General features: G+C 40.8%; 1 protein-coding gene across 1 annotated transcript in view; it reads right to left on the minus strand.

Moving 5' to 3' along the window:
• Positions 1-1,678: 1,678 nt before the first annotated feature.
• LOC307235975 (solute carrier family 4 member 11-like) overlaps positions 1,679-20,228 on the minus strand; it is a gene marked incomplete at both ends in the record, with an annotated part of 25,301 nt that continues 6,751 nt past the window's right edge. Inside the window, 18 exons of the mRNA XM_080008234.1 lie at positions 1,679-1,745; positions 2,281-2,450; positions 2,790-2,985; positions 3,508-3,681; positions 3,986-4,151; positions 4,443-4,549; positions 4,731-5,010; positions 5,699-5,772; positions 6,273-6,405; positions 6,615-6,728; positions 7,032-7,157; positions 7,445-7,529; positions 8,762-8,971; positions 9,073-9,196; positions 9,792-9,873; positions 10,549-10,768; positions 11,059-11,102; positions 11,882-11,956. Coding sequence (XP_079864360.1) covers positions 1,679-1,745; positions 2,281-2,450; positions 2,790-2,985; positions 3,508-3,681; positions 3,986-4,151; positions 4,443-4,549; positions 4,731-5,010; positions 5,699-5,772; positions 6,273-6,405; positions 6,615-6,728; positions 7,032-7,157; positions 7,445-7,529; positions 8,762-8,971; positions 9,073-9,196; positions 9,792-9,873; positions 10,549-10,768; positions 11,059-11,102; positions 11,882-11,956 — 2,447 coding nt within the window. The remainder of the gene's footprint in view (positions 1,746-2,280; positions 2,451-2,789; positions 2,986-3,507; positions 3,682-3,985; positions 4,152-4,442; positions 4,550-4,730; positions 5,011-5,698; positions 5,773-6,272; positions 6,406-6,614; positions 6,729-7,031; positions 7,158-7,444; positions 7,530-8,761; positions 8,972-9,072; positions 9,197-9,791; positions 9,874-10,548; positions 10,769-11,058; positions 11,103-11,881; positions 11,957-20,228) is intronic.

A 20,228-nucleotide genomic window follows, 5' to 3' on the forward strand; every position in this document is an offset into this window, starting at 1 on the left:
CTGCTCCACAAGTTACAGACCCTACCACAACGAAAAAATGTAGTTCTAGGTTTATGAAGTTGAGAAGCAAAAATATGGAGTGATGATGATGAAGATCATGTGAAGGTGATGATAGTGGTGATGAAGATAAGGGGATGATAAATGAATCGCGAGCTTGGTGAAAGATGGAACACCAGGTGTCTTGACTCGGAATGGGGGAAGCAACCTTCAGGGCGTCAGGCCTCAACCACGCCTTCGGATCCACCTGGTGGTTCCCGTGGAGTGGAGGAGGGAGGGAGGTGGTGGGGAGCAAAGAGCGAAATAACCTGTATATGCTAAATGTTGATTGGTAGCAGGTGTGGTTGGGTGTGGTCTCCTCTCCCGAAACCTCAGTCATCCCTAACTCCATTTAGAATGACTGTCTTTTGGGTAACCTGTGCAATGACATACATTTGTGGCCACCACCAACCCCCCTCTTCTGAGTACGACCTAGTGAACTAAACAACAAATTGAAACATGTATTTGACAAAACAATGAAATTGAGAAAATTGGAACAACTTCTACGGCTTTTATGGCCTCTTCCAGTAACAACTACAGCAGTGAAGCAAAAGAGAACGAAAAAGTAATCTGGAGGATGTAACAGGGAGTGTGTGAGACATGCTTGGTGTGTGTGTGTGTGTGTGTGTTTAGAATTGTATGATGCAGAAAGGATGTGATTAAACCCATTTGGCTTTAAGTTTGAGGCGCCTGGATGCGGTGAGGTGAGGTTCTTAGAATAAACAGAGTCTGGGATTCATCCTGGCGAGGTGGCTCAGGATTTTGCTCACATTCCAACCAGCAGACGTAAAAGACGCCATTGCAGTAAATTAGAGGGTGATGGAAGGATGTGAATGTGAGTGGCATAAAGAGAGACAGAATAATAAGAGTGAAAGAATTTAGAAGCATGGGCCCAGTTGATAAATTACATAGCAACAGCACTGTGCGTCCAAGGCAAAAGCTCTACTGCCGTGCCATGTTTTCTATAGATAGATTGGTATTCTTCTCCTTTAGATTTATTTCCACTGTCATAGTGTTCCAAGCAGGTTGTACGAATATGTACATCTACACAAAAAAAACAACAAATAGGAAAATGTGAACATAGAACATTAGAGAGTCATCTACGGTGAGGGAGTGAAGTTGGTGAAGGAAGGGATTGACGGCATGAGCAGTGTTTACACTCCTGACATACAGAGATGTATTTTTGTTTATTTTAATGAAAATTTTCCGAAATTGTGCTCCTACAGGACGGGATACAGAATTTCCAGTCTCTCGTTTTCTCCCGGGGGAATTGGTCGTTGAGACCAAACCTCCTGCCTTTCAGTCCCTGTCTTGTGCTCTTGACTGACTCCTTTTGCTGTAAATGTTCGAATTTGGAAATTGTGGATTGGTGATTGTTTCCCCACGCGGGGGAAGGTGATCTTATTTAAGGTGTCCATTGGGAATTTATGAGCGGAGTGTAGGACGTTTTTCACCATCTTTTCTGGGCTTTCAGCCTTGCTCTCCGGCATCCCAGAAAGAAAAGCAGGTTGTTGCGCATGCTTCTCGAGGAATATCTCACTGGATAACTCCCATTACTTCCCAATCCCAGTGCATTTCACATCAGAAACATAATCGCTGAAGAACAACTTCAGTTCCCTGGCATTGGGAGACATTGATGAATTTACATGTGTTGGGAATCCATGATGTCCAGATACTTGCCGTCAATTAATCTCGGAAGCAAGGTGGTCCTAAGATCAGAAGGACAGAGAGATATCATATCACACAGGAGCTTTTGCAAAATGTAGAACTGATATACAAAACAATCACAGCTTTTATGCAACTGTGATGCGTTGTCTGGATGGCTCTGGTGCCGTTTTTAAGTTGAAATTATTTTGATTATTTCAGAGACAAGTCCTTACAGTTAATATAGTCTTTCTTCTGCAGACGTTCTTGTGGGAGAGTGATACTACACAACACGCTGTAGATAATATACTATATTCAAAGAAGGAACTTATAGCTTTGGATTGTTTTTGGCAATTCTTTATTATTATTTTTATTAATATTATTATAGCTAATATTTTTTATAATGAAATGAATAGCTCAAATTTGCCTCTTTCGTTGCATTATGTGTGATTATGTTTAACATCTTATGGAAGCCTCATTCACTTCCATTACAACTGGATGATAGCTCCAGGAGAGGCTCTAAGATAGAGGTAGATAGTTAACAGTAAATAAATCTAAAAATGCCCGTGTGAACTCTTGCTGTCTATTGGCCAGTCTTACCTGATTGGGACAAGCAGAATCATGAGCAGGGGGAAGACCATCTTCATGTACGGCAGAGGGTACATTCCAAAGGCACACAGGATGATCAGCTGGATCATCTGCATGCCGGTGAAATAGTGAACCTTCCTCTGTGGCACGCGGCGGATGTAGTGGGTCGGAGGATAGGAGGTCTGAGGGAGAGGAGGGGCAGAAGGAGGCTGCTTTAGTTCAAATCTAGCTCTGTATTCAGTTTGGGTTGCATTTTCTCTTCCTCCCCAGCCAAGCAGCCGTGATGGCTGACAGACAAACAGACTTCACGAGGAGGCAGCTGTCTGTGTGAAGACGCAGCCAAAGAGACAAGAAGCAAGGTCTCTCAAAAGCATCAACACAACAAACATCGCCTTGAGCGACTCTGGATCTGAAAAAAACAACAACTGAGAGAGTCCACCATGATGGACATCAAAACAGGAGAATGGGGAGGAGAAGATAGGATAAAATGCCTGGTCCTGCCCTTGCCCAGCTACCCTTACCTGTTCCTTGAGCAGCAGGGCCATGCGATCCACCATCTGGTTCCCGTCCAGGGAGGTGGCAGCAATGTACAGGAAGAGGCCGTAGAGGACAGGTTTGGGGATCCACTGCAGCGGGACGGGCAGCATGAACACCGACAAGCCGATCAGGATGTTGGCTGCCAAGGAGGTCAATCTTGTCTCTTGCACGCTGACAATGCTGTGAAGACAAGGCACCTTCATACTACACAGCTGAACTTCGGTGACTAATATATAGCTTAAGGAAGTGTTTGAGTCAACTAAATACAATTATTATTATTTTTTTTTTACCAAAGCTGAACTTTTATGAACCTTCTGAAATGGTTATCCTCACTAATAATAATAATAATAATAATAATAATAATAATAATAATAAAAATGTTCTTATTATACCCGGCAGAGAAATTCAAATGTATTATTATTAATAATAATAATAATAATAATAATAATTATAATAGTATTGGGCAATAGATTGGGCAAGCAAAATGCATTGATTGGTTTTATGTCATCAATTTAGACATTAAAGGATCACAATCATTCCTCGGCAAATCGTTTTTCCATCATTATTATTTCTCTCCAATTTTTAATCCTGAACTACTCAAAGCGATTTTCAAATGATTCTCAAAATAATCCTCACAATAGACGATCAAATGAAATAAAATGCCCTTTTGAATTATGCATTTTTGGCCTGCCCTGCACCTACGTGCTGTAGAGGTGTCCATTCTCGACGTGCTGTTCCACTTTAGCAAGCTGCCGGGCGTGAAGGGAGGAATGTGGAAAGGCGGCGTGCATCCATGGTAACCCCAGACAGGACATGACGATGTTGATGAAGCCCGTCAGCATCAAATCCCAGTGGAATGCTGTGCCTTTTAGCAACCTGTTGGCATTAGTACAAATACCTCTTACTGCCATGGGGCCCAAGTGATAAGACTATGTAGTGAAGGAACAGGGGCTTTTAGCGATCCCTTCCTTATTCATCACCTCCTGAACATAATCAAAAGAAAACACGGAGCTGGGTTATTGTCTTTGAGACTTCTACAATAAACATCAATTGGATGTGAAATCTGAACTTTAAATAAAAACTAGTATTTTTCAATTATTTTTTGACCATTGAGAGTCAAGTTGAAAAATAACCTGAGTTTTCCTTGAAAGGTATTCACAAAAAGTAATTTTAGTCTTACTTGTGTTCGGGTACATGCGTCAGCGAGATGACAATGTTTTGGTCTATGAAGATGAGCAATGCAAGGAGAAAGCCTAGGCCCACAGCACTTAGTGTGTTCATCCCTGTCAGCTTGTCAAATGGAGCGAAATGGAAGACCGGGCCATTGTGGACGTTGAATACTGGAACTGATGGGAACACAGAGCACTGACATACTCACTCGGTTCAGAGAAAATGCAATTCAATATCAATGTAATATTTAAATCTGTCGAGAGTCCATAGAAGAGCCATACTGATTAAAGATGGTAAACTGCAAAGACTATGTGAAAACCAAATTAATTTCCTTTTTTCTTTCAATGGAGAGTTTCTCAACAGTGAAGGGTGACGAGTGCCTGTGTTATGAATGAATGTCTTGCAGGTTTTAAATGAGCAATTTGGGCATTTAGAGGGTAAGCCCGAGACCAAATGCAACAACTCACGTTGTATATCCAGGAAAAGGTAGGAGCCGATGAAGGAGAATATCACCACAGAGATGGGTAATGCACAGTCAGACACCACCTCTCGGATTTTACCATTCAGATATGGACTGTGGAAAAGTAACAAAGATAAAATCTGAAAAATATCCTGCTTAAACATATTTTGTATGCGTTTTCCTTCCGAATCTTTAATCTTGTGTGAAATAGCTGAAGCATTTGGTTCCTGACATCACAAAACAAATCAGGAGGTTTTTTTAATTGCCCCGTGAGCAGTCCAGCTCGTCGACTCACCTCCTCTTGATGAGGTAGAGGGCATAACCCAGCCATAAAGTTCCCAGCATGAGCAGCAGGCAGAGAATGGGCCTTTCTCTTGAACACAGCACCAGAGAGCTTGGTAAGAACGCTGATGGATGTCCTTCTGCGTGGCCTGCAGGTGATCCAGTCAGGTTCCCACGCCAGAGCATTTGTGCTGTCTCATTCTCAGCTTTCTCTAAAATGTCCTTGATCTGGTTGAGCACCAACGTCTTGTTGGTCGTAGCGAGAGTAGGTTCGTGGTAGAAGTGTTCAAAAACTAGAAAGCAAGGAGGAAAGTACAAGTTATTGAGCACAAGGTTTCGACAAGAATCCAAATGGAATAGTAAACTGAGAGCCCTTCTTATGCACTGTAAGCGACATGAAACCAAATTGAGAACCAAACAAACAATCTGAAACAATTTCCCAGCACAGAGGCTATAAGTGACCATATCTCCTTATCCTTTCTCACATTATAATTCTCAGTACAGTTCCCGGCAGTGCCTCTGAGCTCGCCAAAGCTGTTTTTTCCTCAGTTTGTTTTCAGTTCAGTAGTGTCAAAACAGCCTCGAGCTAAGGGAGAAAAAAGGAAAAGCCTCGAAGAATCCAGTGCAGGCCAAACCTGCCCTCCTCTGTCTTCAAGTAGGCCCATGAGAACCAGATGTAAACACGAGTAGTGTGAAACACTACACTGTGTTAACATTATGAGCTTGTCAATTTCCCCGCGGTGCCTGCAGGGCCCTTGTTTGATGGCACGCTCACTTCTCTAAAGACTCTGTGATAGATACGGCATCAGCTTGGCTACATTAACCATGAAAGATGACAGGCGGCAAGTTTAAACATTTCCATTTCTTTTTGACAGCACACAGCCAAAGACGTGTGTGTGTGTGTGTGTGTGTGTGTGTGTGTGTGTGTGTGTGTGTGTGTGTGTGTGTGTGTGTGTGCAATCTGACCATAGCTTAACTTACTTTTGACAGTTCCTTTTACTGCGTCACCCACAAATGCAATAGAGATAAACAAGGCGATAACTTCTTCTGTTGAGCTGGGAAGACAGATGACACACACACACACACACGGGGAGAGCCTCTCTCATGACACATGTCAATTTACTCCTGGCTTGTTACATCTGGCCACTCTCTACAATATATTTGCACTTAAATTAACACTGGTGTACTGGTTGCTGCAAACACTGGTGCGTTTGCAACATCTCTGCCTGTGTCATTGTGTCAAAGGGCCCTGAAAACACAACTCAGGTGGCCTGCAGCAGGTGAAACTGCACCAAGTTCAAGTTCAAGAGATTATTTGTCACATACATCAGGTGACCATGCATGTTTTATCAACCTGACCCAAAAAATAACATTCAAGGCAAAATGAATAAAGCTGACAGCGCAGGACGGTACGTTCAAACAAAGTGGTTGTTTAGCGGAGAGGGAAAATGGGTCAAAACAGAAGAGTCCCTTTTGTTATCAGACATTTTGTTATTAGTGTTAAAAATACTGTGGTTGTGTCTGTCAGACTCTGGAAAGTGGGTTGTCTGCTCACCGTTTGAAGAGTTTCATTAGCAGGCTGACATTGAACAAACCACCAAGGATGAGGAACAAACTGTTCCATAAGCCGATGCAGGCGTAGAAGGCATCAAAGTCGAGGTCATAATCGTCACATATCCCCCTAATAACTTTAAACACACACACACACACACACACACACACACACACACACACACACACAATCAATCAGACAAATGGTGGGTTTTCATGTTAATAGCACTTCACAGCGGGGATCTCACATGAAGCAATATTGCTTATTGAAATGTTGGATTCGCCAATCTATATTCCAGAATGTGGGATATTAGCGTTATCGGAATGAACACAAAACAGCACGTACCACTTATGAAAATGGCGAGAGGGGCAGTAGTCAGCGGAATGACCAGTGGTGACCCAGCAAATAAAGCGTAAATCACTCCACCGATGCTCTGGCCAACGATCGTCTTCTGGACGTCTACAGCATCAGACAGGAAGCGTTTTAGCTCTCCAATTGCATCATACAGGGTTATGACCACATTCATTAGGTGACATTTGAAGCACAGGTCAAGCTCACCACCTCTGACTTGAGTCAATTTTTGAATTCATCATTGGACATTATTGTCAAATAGAGACACTGATTAGTGCCTTGTGTTGGGAGAACACTTCCCTCAAACCTCAGTAAAACTAACTTGCTGAGGTACTTTAATATACTTAAGGTCCATAATATTTTGCTTGTTATAATATTTTATGTGTATCTGTCTCTGTCAGGACTGTGTACCTATTTCCCCCCTTGTGCTTTCGTCGTTCAGTGAGCCAAAGGCAATGGCAGGCAGCAAAATAGCAATGTAGAGGAAGATGGCCGTGGTGGTGTACTTCAGTAGAGAGCGGTCTTTCCCAGTGATTCCTGGTCGGATGAATCGCAGTTTATTAGCAATATTACTTGTATATATGTGCTTATATATGGGCTATAACTGCAATTATCAGCAAATGACACAAAGAGTATTTTCACAAGTAATGAGTAATAAGCTTAAAGGATGGGTTTGCCAGTGTTGAAAGACATTTTATTAAGGCCTGCTTTGAAAAATGGCAAACCTAAAACTGTAACCTAAACTTTCTGTGAAAATGTTGTGTTCATCGACCCTGGTAACTATGAAGGCTGTAACATTGGCTGAATTTTATTTTTTTAATTACCGTCTGTGAAGTCTGATGGGTAGAGAGGAAGTCGCCGGCGGAGGTCGTCATACACCCCTTTACCAACTTTAAAGAAATCTGTGCACTGGGAAGAAAAATAGACATCTTAGTGGAGGCACCATGTTGGACCATAACTGGCACCACCTGCGGACAAAATAGTTTAGGTCCCACCCAGTCAATAGGCCTGAGACATCTTTTATTTGATCCACTCTCAACGAAACAGATACATGAGTATTAGTATAGTCATTGGTGTAAGCGATCATGGAACCAGTCAATCAAAAGCACTGATTGGGGGAAGCAATGATTTAATTGGCTTACCCTCTGTTAATCTACGTTCTGACCATATGATGTGTTTGCCTGTTAACCTCAAACTATTTTAAGTGATTCTGAACCTGTGAATACTCACATACTTTTCGTTGGTTGGTTTGATTAGACTTCTTTGGGATGTAAAGCCTTACAAAACACAGATATGTGCATTCTCCCCTTTCTTTTGGCAGTCGACAGGGAGTTCTATTCCTCTTCACTAAGTGCACGCAGTTTGTCTTGATTTAAAGGTGCAGTTTGCAGAATTTACAGAACGGACTTATCAGATATGGAATATAATATTCATAAGTATGTTTTATTAGTGTATAATCCCATTAAATTAAGAATCGTTGTGTTGGCATTACCTCAGAATGATCTGTTTTTATCTACATAGGAAGCGGGTAGCATACACGGAGACCGCCATGTTGCACCGCCATGTTTCTACAGTAGCCCAGAATGGACCAACATAACACTGGCTCTATTGAAAGCCTTTTGCCTTTTCACGAGTTTCGTGGCCACCGTCTCTTCCACCGAGGCTGTCATGTTGCACCGCCATGGGGATATATTCAGTAAGGTTATGATCTGCAACCTCACCGCTAGATGCCACTAAATTCTATACACTGCACCTTTAAATACTGAGCATAATAAATGCTTTAGCATCGTGTTAGGCGACATGCTTTCTGCTGCCAGGGGCCCATAATGGCAGACTTGGCAACCAGCCGCCTCTCTTTGATCAGGTGTCGTTCGTAGAGTGTGGAAACATAATCAGATAATCTGGCTCCACTTGCCGAGGTTGAAGTCAAAATGAGGGTGGTCTCCACATGTGGCATGAGCTCATTTGTCCAGCAGAGAATACACATTGGTTTTATAGCTGCGGTTGATTGAGCAGAATCTGCCATACGGATCATTCACCATTGTTGTCCATTGTTGTCCCTCTTCAGATTTTACGTGATAGGTTGAGTATTTGAAATTAGTGTTGTGCTACACCAGCGCTTCACAGAGGTCCTACTGTACCTCCAGTTGTTTCCCTTTACGTGGGTCTGTGGCATCAATTTCCTCAATTACGGGCTTTTCGTTGGCTATGGAGAGCTGCTGCCGCTGGTAGACCAGCTCCTGCTTGAACTCCTCCTGGGTCTTGGTCTCCAGAAGCTTTTGTCTGAAGGAGATGTCCGAGAACATGGTGGCGAACGTTCTTCCCAGTTCAACGGCTGTCTTTGTGCTTTTCTAGAAAACGAAGAATAACAGCAATGCCACCGCTTTGAAAAGACTCAATCCATGTAAAGGTAGCCAGGACCACCGTTGTGAACAGAGTAAAGGGATCTTACGGTTCTAGGGGGGGCGAGAATGAGGATCACGTAACGGGCCTCGCAGCAGTTTTCTCCCCAGTTCTGGGGTCTCTCCAGGCGGGCGACGCAAACGTGGCGACGCTGGAGGCTCTTTACATTGGAGCTAGATTGGATCGAAATATACAGAGATGAGATAAAACAAACACAAATAAGAGCACGTAAACCTAAGACCATTTGACTGCTTACAAGGGTACAAAATGTCTTGAAGAATGTAGTCGTATTTTGGGCTGCTGACAGACAAGTTCTGGCTTTTGTTTATGTTTAATGCATTTATTCATTTATCTATTTGTTGGACCTGAGGTAGTTCCATCTCTTCAACTGAGTGACTAAGATATTGATGTTGGGACTGGAAGTATAAGGAATATGTTAATTTGTTTTTTTCCCCCTGTATTATACTGTGTCTATAGTTTGTAAACATCCACACAAATGGATTTGCATGTTTAGCGTGGCAGCATGGCGGTGGTAGGTCACAACGAGAAGTGAGTCATTGCCTTAAAAGAATCTATGTATAAATAAATACTGAGCAGTGTAAAAAAAAAAAACATATTTTACAGCTTTCTAGATCTCTATGAAATTCTTGACTTACCTTATCAGTCAGCAAAATGTATTTTATCTGGCTGAAGGCTATAGAAACAAAAGGAAAGCAATAACCTATTTTATTTTATCAACATCCCTCATTTTACTTGAGAGGAACTCACAGAATACAAAGCCAGGATTGTTGGTATCGGATGCCAGTGGAAGCGGTTGTAACTCCTTGAATGGTTTCTGTCAGGAGATGGACTGTGGGAGCAAACAGACCAGGATGCAATGTAAAGAAAAATACTGGTCACAGTTTTCTCATTCTTATACATAATTTCTGTGAAATAACCAGAACAAATGTGTGAAATTGCAAAGTTGTTTATGATCTCAAATGCAAATCGCCCAGTAGCTACATTTAAAAATTATATTTATTACATGCTTATCAAGAATTTGTTAAAGCAATATGCAAATGATAGAATATTTTAGATAAGTTACAAGCAGAAAGTTGGACTAATTAACATGGTTTTGTTTGTTTGGCAGTGGTAACTTCTGTATCGCTCATGTTGTCTATTGTGTACGAGGCACATTGGAAATGACATTAAATTACATTCCATTTAATGTGCCATTGGTATAATTACTGGGTTATTTGCCACTTAGTTACAAAGAAGATTTTTTTCTCATTACTAATTAATAGAATGTTATTAAAGCGGTAATCAGATTATTTTACACAAATCAAATCAATGACTCTCTGATTTTGATATCCCAGTGGCATGTTAGAATATACTGCCAATTTAAGTTAAAACTTCAACTCAGCATAAGACTCATCCAGTAACTCTGCAATTAAAATTGTTGCATGGATGCCATTACATTGCATAATTATTTTTTTTCTCAGATAGTACATCCCAGTCATCATCAATAAGAATAGCTCTCTCTTACCATCTGTCTGTTTCCCTTCGGCGTCGGTGAACAGCCCGTCCATCACCCCGTCCACGTCGCAGCTCTCGTGTCCGTCTTCCACCAAATGTGTCAGCATGTTCCTCAAGACCTCATCCAATGTCGCGGCTTCTTCATCCAGAAGGATGCTGGCCTCAGCCAGGAAGCCATCCAGGTCCCTGTGAGCCCGGACTTCCTCTTGGAAGTTCACTGGCTTCACGTACTTTTAGGAGGCAAAGGAAACACAGAAACCCCATTAAACTGCCGATTGTTTGACAGCATCTACACCTTTCATAGTATAGTGTATTGCTATGTGTGCAGTTTGTACAGTTTTGTACATTATCCTGTTATCAGTTCCTCCTCCAGTTTTCTTTTTTATTACCTTTGTGTATCTTAATGAGATGAATGGGATCAACAAAGTACTAATCAAAGTACTTCCTCTAATCTAGTGTTGACTTCCCTGTAAAGGTCAAATAAAGAGACTGAAAATCACCAGAAGAACAAAAAACCTACTTTGCGGGTGGTGTTTAAAAGCCCATATCTTGGTCCATCAGGATCTACGATTGGAAAAGAAAAACAGTAAAAGTCATACTGTGAGAAACACGAAGCTTAAACTGGCCCCATCTGTGCCGTTGCTCCCTTGGAGTGTTCAATACTTCATGTGTCCTCAAATCCTCGTACCACATCATTCTGACGTCATTCTGTTTGCTCATTACAGAGTTTCAGCAGCTGTCCCCGTATGTTCTCCTTTGGCACGTTAAAGTACAAGGAGCAATAGTAGAAGACGATCCAAGGGAAGCGAGTTTACACAGGGTTGTGTTGGCCAAAAGGCACTATATCTGAGATGCTTGTATATAAAACAGCGACATGTCGTTTTAATTTCGGCATATTTATTGAGATTTTCAAAATTATTGGTGTCACTAGTTTGTCACTTGGCAGATAGAATGATAGAATCTGATAGAATTCATATATCTACTCACAGACACAAAACTGTGTGTGTGTGTGTGAGACAATATTGACAAAACAAAATATCCTAATATATTTTATGAATACCTCAATTTTGATAATTTGACGATACTTTGGCGATGCCTATTGGTGGGTTGATAATACACACTATGAATATTTGAGGAAGAACCACTAGTAATGTAGATATTAGAGGCATTGATTAGAGCAGTTTATTAAGTTGAAAAATTCCATTATTTTACCGTAATTCATCCTTAAAGACAACAAATTTTAACTACATCACAATATAAATCCTAGACCATCTCTATTGTAGTCACACTATCACAATCACAATGTATTATATTGATACTGTATATACACATACAGAACAGACCTGTGGAAGTCATGTTGAAGTCCGGGTCCTTGTCTTTTTCCGTCTTGCGCTCCTCCCGCTCCCCATCTCGCAGCTCTGTGGGATTTGAGCCACCGCCGAGGTAATAAAACCATCGATAAATCTTAATTGTGAATCATAACAGTTATGCGTCTCTGTCCGTGAAAGATTAAGATTTTACCCTCCATACACTGTCGGAGAAAAGCTGCTGGGGCGCGGGCACTTAGACAATTGACTTTAATGTGCCATTTAATGAATTCATTACAGAAGGCGATTTAGTGAATAATAGACGGTGACAAATGGGGTTAATTTTTCAGGGATAATCTGAACTGTTGCCCTTCCATAAGAAACAACAGATTCAATATAGCATCTGTGTAATAGACATAACGGCGCCGTATCCTGACAACCCACGCTGAGATAAAGGTGTTATCTGAAGGTTAAGGTGCCTGGCCGGCCACATTCAACAGTATCTACAATATGAGACTGGATGCCCAAAGCGGCAAAACAAATTGACGGAACGAGGGAGGGAGAAAGAACGACAGAGGGGGGATTGAGAGAGAAGGTATATAGCCCAATAAAAGCATCCATTTAAGCGAAAAAAACAAAACAAAACAGATCATAACTACTTTAGGCCCTCATAAATCCCGTCATGCAGGCAAGAGGAAGATGATGGATGCAGATGATGAATACAACAAAGCAGCTGAATTTTGAAAGTAGCTCAGCTGTTTTCTACCATGTTGAAATAATCCTTCATCCCATTATCGAGCAATAGATCACCCTCATCGTTATTTGGTCATTAATTAGCCTCTCAGCAGACCAGTGGAGCAACGTGTAAAACGAACCATTAGAACACAGGTCAACACTATGATTAAAAGCTCTAATGAGGGTCTAGTCACTGAGAAGCAACAAACATTTTCAAAAGCAAGACAATATATTTTTTAAAGGAGACCTGTAATGCTTTTCCATATTTTCTAACAAGCTGACGTCAACCCGTCAAGGATTTCTTTAAATGGTCATCTGCTCCATCAAATCCGATATGCGTTTCTCCAAACCAAACCAATTAAAATTGTGTGTTTTCTATTGTAGATGTATGTATTTATTTTATTTTATTGTTTTCCGACGTCTACATGAAAACAAAAAATCCCTGCGTCCCAGGGTCTGCCCGGACTGCCACCGGGTACGAACTCCCGGGAAAATGATCGATTTACGGCAGTGCGTCACGGGAAGTGCTTCACGGGAAGCGCTTCACCCACTGCCCAACCAGCAGCGGAGAATGGCGGACAGTGGAGCAACCCAAGTGGCAGTGGAAACTCTACCAGGAAAGAGAAAAAGAACCCCCTTGACTGAGGAGGCCATGAAGGCGAAGAGGGAGAAGAGTGATAGGTAAAACAAGAGTGACATTCTTTCTCCTGGATCAGTTAGTAACACAACCTGCCTACTTATTAACACTACCAGACGTTTCACTCTGCCTTTATCCTCGCACTGAGATCGGGGTTTCTAGTCCAAACTGGGCTTCTCACAATAAGAAGAAATCAAGCAAGAAGCAGTTGCTTTGGAGAGTAGCCAGGCTGCTAGCGGTAGCGTTAACCATGTTGCTAACGCTAGCTACACTAGGTAATGCTAGCAGACAGAAACAAAGAAATGATCCATTGTCCGTTTGATTATCCTAACATAAAACACATTTTCCTGCAGTGCATTACTTTATGGAGCTACGCTCTGATGAAATCGTAAAGCTCCCCCGTTGTCGACAGCGTAATAATTATACCACTTGTAAGTAATAATAATTGATAATACAATTGGAAACGCTAGGGGGGAGTTGAAAAGTTGCCCATTGCCCCTTTAAAGGACTAAAAATCATTCATTTGAATATTAGTAGCCGTACCTAAAATTGGCTTACTTTGTGCGTGGGTTGTCCTACACAAGCCTGACATCTTTACACTCTCTGATACATGGCTCAACAGTAATATCGCAGATAATGAAATAACATCCTAAACAGATCTGGCAGGTGCTCCGGGGGTGGAGGTGTGGCTCTATATGTTTCCTCTGATCTCATATCTGAGTTAATCATACCCACAGTTGAGCCTCAGTCAAACTACATTTTGGTTGTGTTTTTGTTAAAGTAATTTTTCTTGCAAATAAATGTTTAACTATATGTAGCATATATAGAGAGCCCTCTTCGCCTGCAGAGTCCTTTAACTGCCTGGTCACCACCGTCAATTCCATTTCCTGTAGAAATGAATCATCTTACTAGGAATGTTCAACAAAAAGTGATTAGATAAGTTTTCCGAAAAAGGAAAATATGTAGTCAAACCCCTAGAACTCCATCTCTGGTTGACTTGTTTGAATCTTAAGGGCGGGTGTTATGTCTGATTGCTTCAGTGATCACTCCATCGCGTATGGAAAATCAAACTACTTAAATTGCCACCGAAACTAATCAAAATTTGACAACACAAGAACTGTAATTTGGATGTATTTATTAATGACTTGATCCCTATAAACTGGGACAGATCCCAAATAATACCCAAAGTACAGGATGCCTGGGATTTTCTCTACACTGAGTTCATTGATGTTGTGGACAAACATGCTCCTTCGAAAACTGTGAAGGTCAAGGGTGAACATCTTCCTCGGATCAGCCCCGGACATATAAGTCTCTTTAGGCAGAGGGACTAAACATGGTCACCATTTCGTCAGACAAGGGATAATGCTGATCGGGAAGTATATAGGCAGCTGCAAAATATGATCAAGACGAAATCCCATAATGCAAAGTCTAACTACTATAAAGAATGTCTTACTTAGGATTTTAGGAACTCTAAGCAATTCTGGAACAAAATCAAAACCATTAATACATCAATTAAACACTCCATTAATCAAACAAGACTTGCCAATTGAATACTGCTGACTTTTTATCGATTGCTTGGCCATTCAATCAGCATTTCTCCTTTGTTCTATCTTATTACCCGATTCCTACCTGACTACTGGCTATCTTAGTAATGTTTCACCTTGCTGCAGTTCTTTTTCTTTTAGGAAAGTTTTACAAACTGAAGTTCAAAATACCATTGATTTCAAAGTGAACAGTGGTGCTGGACATGATCGTTTAGAAAACAGGTTTATCATACTAGCGTCACATATTCTACTGCATTCTTCACATTATATTCAACATATTCTTCACATATCCACTTGCCGACCTTTCTTTGTCTACGTGTGAGTTACCAGCTATCTGGAAATACGCAAGCATTACTCCACTCCATAAAGGTGGCGAACAATTTTAACAATCATGATAACTCTATATCCATCTTCTGTTCTATAGCTAAAGTCTTCAAAAAATACATTCATATCTTATCTTACCATTTCAATGTGGTTTTAGGCCTAACTACTCCACAACTACTGCCCTACTTAAATTCACCAATGATGTGTTCTCTGCTGCAGATAATTGTGAACGCACAGGTGAAATATTTATTGATTTAAGTAAAGCTTTTGATTTTGTTGATCGCTATCTGCCAAATAAACTCCATTCTATCGGGCTTTCTAAAAAATTTACTTCTGTGGTTCAATTAAATTCAATTCATCACTCTTGATCTTACATGGGAGTAAATCTGATCTGTTGACTCAACAAAGAGGTGTGCTTCAAGGTTCAACATTGGGACCACTTCTTGTTCTCTTTTTATGTAAACAATTTACCTCAACTTTCAATAAATGATGCTCAACTTCATGCTGATGATGCTGTTATATACTGTACACATCCAAACCTGGTCGGCCACAAATCCAAGCTTCTTCAGTCTGATTCAAAGATCTTACAAGACTGACTTTCACATAATACATTTCTGCTCAACAAAAATAAGTCCTACATTATGATCTTTGCTACCAGACAAAAACTTAAATCCAAAGCACTGACTCTTTTGCATGAAGTTGATAATATTTATGTCTTGGAATGGCTTGATTCTCAACTATCATCTAAATCTCACATAGACCATGTCTTACGTAAGGTCAACTTTGGAATCAGTGTTTTTCATCCATCTCGAAACTGCTTAACATGCAGTGTTCGTGAGAAACTTGCCTCTCAACTTATACTTCTTCTTATACCTCAACTTCTTATACTACTTATTGTGATGTAGTCTGTCAAAAGGCAACAAAGTCAGACCTTGTTCCGCTTAACACAGCGTATAATACTCTACGCATATTTGTCCTTGGATGTCTTTTTCTCACTTATCACTGTGCAATGTATGATGCGCTTAAATGTCCATCCCTAAGTGTAAGAAGACACATTCACTGTCGTCAACTTATATTTAAATGTGTTCATATCAATGATGCTCCCTATTTACAACAGTATCTTGTACCTTTTACTTCAAATGATCAAATTCGGCACTCAGTTTAGCTCTATTTCTCTGTCCCTTTTGCTCAGAAAACATTTGGCAAAGGAGCCTTTATGTTTAAAGCCTGAGCAGATTGCAATAATTTACCTGTTGATATTAGATCCCTTTCATCATTTTGCATGTTTAAGCTTGGACTGTCTTCTTACTTTGCAATGGACTGCTCTTGTCATCAATGAAGGTTACTGTATAGTACTGTTTATACCTGATGATTATACCCCACTGTATTTGATGATCTACTCACACTCACATCTGTTCTGTAATTGGGAACTCTTACCACCTTGTGGGTGTAATGTTTTCAATATGTTCATTCATTAATGTATGTGTTTTGTCTTTATTTTTGTTTGTTTGTAGTTGTTGTTTTTTAAGTTAGTCTGTCACTCCTTTGTTGCGTGTAGTTTTTGTGATATATGTTGGGACCTCGAAAATGAGATGGTACATCTCAAGGATTTTATTCTAATAAATTCATTTGAAATTAAGAAGCATGAAAAAACTACTCACCCATCTCTTGGAAACCATATCCATTTTTGGATCTTCCTGTTGACGACGCCTCTTTGGAGAAGAAGAAAAAAAGTTGTCATACTTTTTGTGTGGGGGGAAAAAAAGGGATGTTAATGTTCTGAATTCATTTGAATTCAAACCAGTAAACCACTCACTCACACCTAATAAGTATTAAATTACTTGTTTTGCCCTTGATCAGTTGCTTGTTCTGTGCATGCGCTTATACTGTATAGGTGATAATAGAGAAGAGAATATCATTCACTTTTAAGTAACAATGAAAAAATAAACAAAATGACGCACAGTGACAAATACTAACAAAGTCAAAAATGCTTTGTGGTTAGCTAATATGGTTGTTGGGACAATGAATAAGTGACGTACTCATAATAACTCGACTTCACTGGACGAGTACAAGTCCAGCCCTAAGCCCTATGCAGTAGTTAATTTTTCTTAAATTACGTCCGCAAAGTAGATAATAAATAGATCTGCCTGCAACAGCTACTGTATCACCCAGTGAAGCCACTGCAAATATTCAGATATCAGCTCATCTTAATTCAGTCGGCAATAATTTCCTTTTAGATAGATGGTAATAGAGCCAGTCATTGCTGGTTCTCAAAAAGTTTGAAGTTACCTTCAAATTCCATCACTATGTTTGCCACTTTAAAATATAGATGATAGAGGGAAAGACGAGGGATTCACAGCACAGAGTCTTGTCTCTGTGTAGTGGGAACCTGAAATGCAATCCCTTGAATCTTCAAAGGAAAAAAAAAAAAGATGTTGTGAATGATGCTCGGTTACAGTGAAATCCTTCTCCAGCTGCGTCCAATATTTGTGCATGCGGCTCGGTGTCTCGGGGCGTCTATTGGGACTCCCCTCCAGCTGCCGGGGTGAATGTGGGGTATGGCGATATCTCACAGAAGATTAAAAAACACACATTCCCACACCTCCTTTACTTCACAGGATTCTGCTGAAGTGTGTGTGTGTGTGTGTGTGTGTGTGGGTGTGGGTGCTGGTGGGTTATATAACAACAGTTGTGTGTGGGAAGACGCATCTATTCATCTTCTTTACCTTTGCCTTATTCTTAAAGGAACAATTATCAAAGTTCATCATATATACAAGTATGAGTGTATATAAGTACGGGTCATTTGCAGCCAGCTGGCATTATCGGCAAAATAACAAAACAAAACAACAAAACAATTTTGCCAATAATGAGCAGCTGGATTTACGCCATCCTCCTCATTACACAGCTACTTACCAAATAAATTAATACACTGTTACAGAATATTGTTTTGAAATTATGTAAAAACTAGTATGCATTGTTTAACATCGACGAAAAACCATCGACAACAAACTATTAACCTGAAAAAATAGCTATTCACCCTACAAACCTATTTACCGTTCTATAAATAATCAATGGGACATTGACATTTATCGTGAAAGGACACGTTGGGGATTGTGATATTGATGTCCGCATGAAGTCTTTCATTGCAATTTCTATGTCGAGCATGTATGCGCTCCAAAAACAGGGGATCATTTGTGGCTTTGAGCTTTTCCACTCCAAAATAACAGACAGATATTGAACCTGTATCCTTTGCCAAAGTTGCCCTAGCGTGAAAACCACCCACCGTTAGTGAAAACCACCCACCTCACAAAATCCCAGTTTAAACCCTCGTTAGCCTGTGTCCTGCTGTGCGGCATGGCTGTGACACTAAAAGGCCGATCTATTTAAACTGAGTTCACGCTAGCTGCTGCTGCTGCTGCTGCTGCTGCTGCTGCTGCTGCTGCTGCTGCTGCTGCTGCTGCTGCTGCTGCTGCTGCTGCTGCTGCTGCTGCTGCTGCTGCTATAATTTTTGCTTTTGCTCCATCCAACCCCAGCATCCACCTTCTGGCTCTGCTCCACCATCATTCCCTGCGTTGTCGGTAATTAATCACTCCTCTGTCTTGGGGGAGGAATGAGAATCAGAGCCATCGGTGCCAAAATCATGTGTATCTGAAATTTTAACTCTGAATTCTCTATTAATCCATAATTTATCTATCGTTCTGATATTCTGACCAATTCAGTTCTGACTTGTTTAATTTTGGGATGTAATCCTCCTCATCTCATCTCACCTATCCATTCCATTTGCTGCTAGAATGTCCAAATTTCCTCTGAAGGAAGTTCTATCTCAAGTCTTTGATGAAATTCTTGATTAATAGGATGAGTTTGCGTGTCTGAAATAGTATGTCCTTATGATTTTTATCATTTCTTGGTGACTTTTACTTCGACGGACTAGGGTTAAAACCACTTTGGGGTCTTTTTCATCTAAAACTTGCTGAAAGAGGATCATTGATTTTGGCTGCCACCCATTATTTTCAGTAATGATGTGCAAGAAGCCCAGCATGTTTCTTCCACTAATACAGACCACGAGATGGTCTGTCATGCTCATTATTTTAGAGCGTCCCTCCCCCAAAATGTTCTCCCCGTGGATGACCCCTTTGGATAAGCTGCTGAAGGACGGTCTTACATTCAGTGTCTGTTGTGCTGTCTGGTAGAAAATACTAAACAAAAAACAGAACTAATAATTCAAGGCCCAAGCCTTCAGCATTGCAGCATTGCAACAGACATCAAAACCAGTTCCCAAAATAGACGGTTTCCTGACCTCCGACCCCTGTTTGAGAACCGTTGCAAAACGTGTTTCTAATTAAACCTTTAATCTTATTTGAGAAAAAGGATGAAAGTGATTTAATGTTGAAAATATGATGATGTACAAATGAAGATATCTTGTGTTGTCAAGTAATCCAATGCAATTGGTATTATTGTTCAAAGTATACTAAGCTGCCTTGCAATGGATGTGATAAATTAGATTCAAAAGAGATTTACCGACCACAAATAGCGACGCCAGTCTATGAAATTCACCAGGGCTGCCTTTCACTCCCCGCGTGTCCCTGATCAGTGCATTCTTTGCATTGTAGGTGGCGGACCCCGGACCGCCACTATGGAAACAGCATATACAGGAGCACATGCACGGTGCAAATAGATAGAATGGCTGTGTCTTAATGTGGTGGTAGTCTATTGTTCTAACTGGTAATATGTGGTTGTTTTGTTTTGTTTTTTTAACAAAAAATCTCACAGATTCCAACTTTAATGGGTGAAAGGCCTGGGCCGTATCTGTTGTTTGTCACAGGGTGTCCTTGTGGCTGGAGCAAACAGACAGGCAGACGACAGACAGACCTTCAAGGGTGAGAAAGTGTTGGGGATTCTTTCACGTACTTTGTGATCTTCATGCCACAAGGCCAAGCTGTTTTCCAGGGACACGGTTCTGTTTTAAAAGTTACCAAGGTGCTTTAAAAAAAAAAAAAAAAAGAACGGCATCTTGGCCGTCCTTAAATCGACTCCCACACCATTAAGCACGCACACACACACACACACACACACACACACACACACACACACACACACACACACACACACACACACACACACACACACACACACACACACACAC

The sequence above is a fragment of the Zeus faber genome, assembly GCF_960531495.2.
Source record: "Zeus faber genome assembly, chromosome: 10".
Lineage (NCBI taxonomy): Eukaryota > Metazoa > Chordata > Actinopteri > Zeiformes > Zeidae > Zeus > Zeus faber.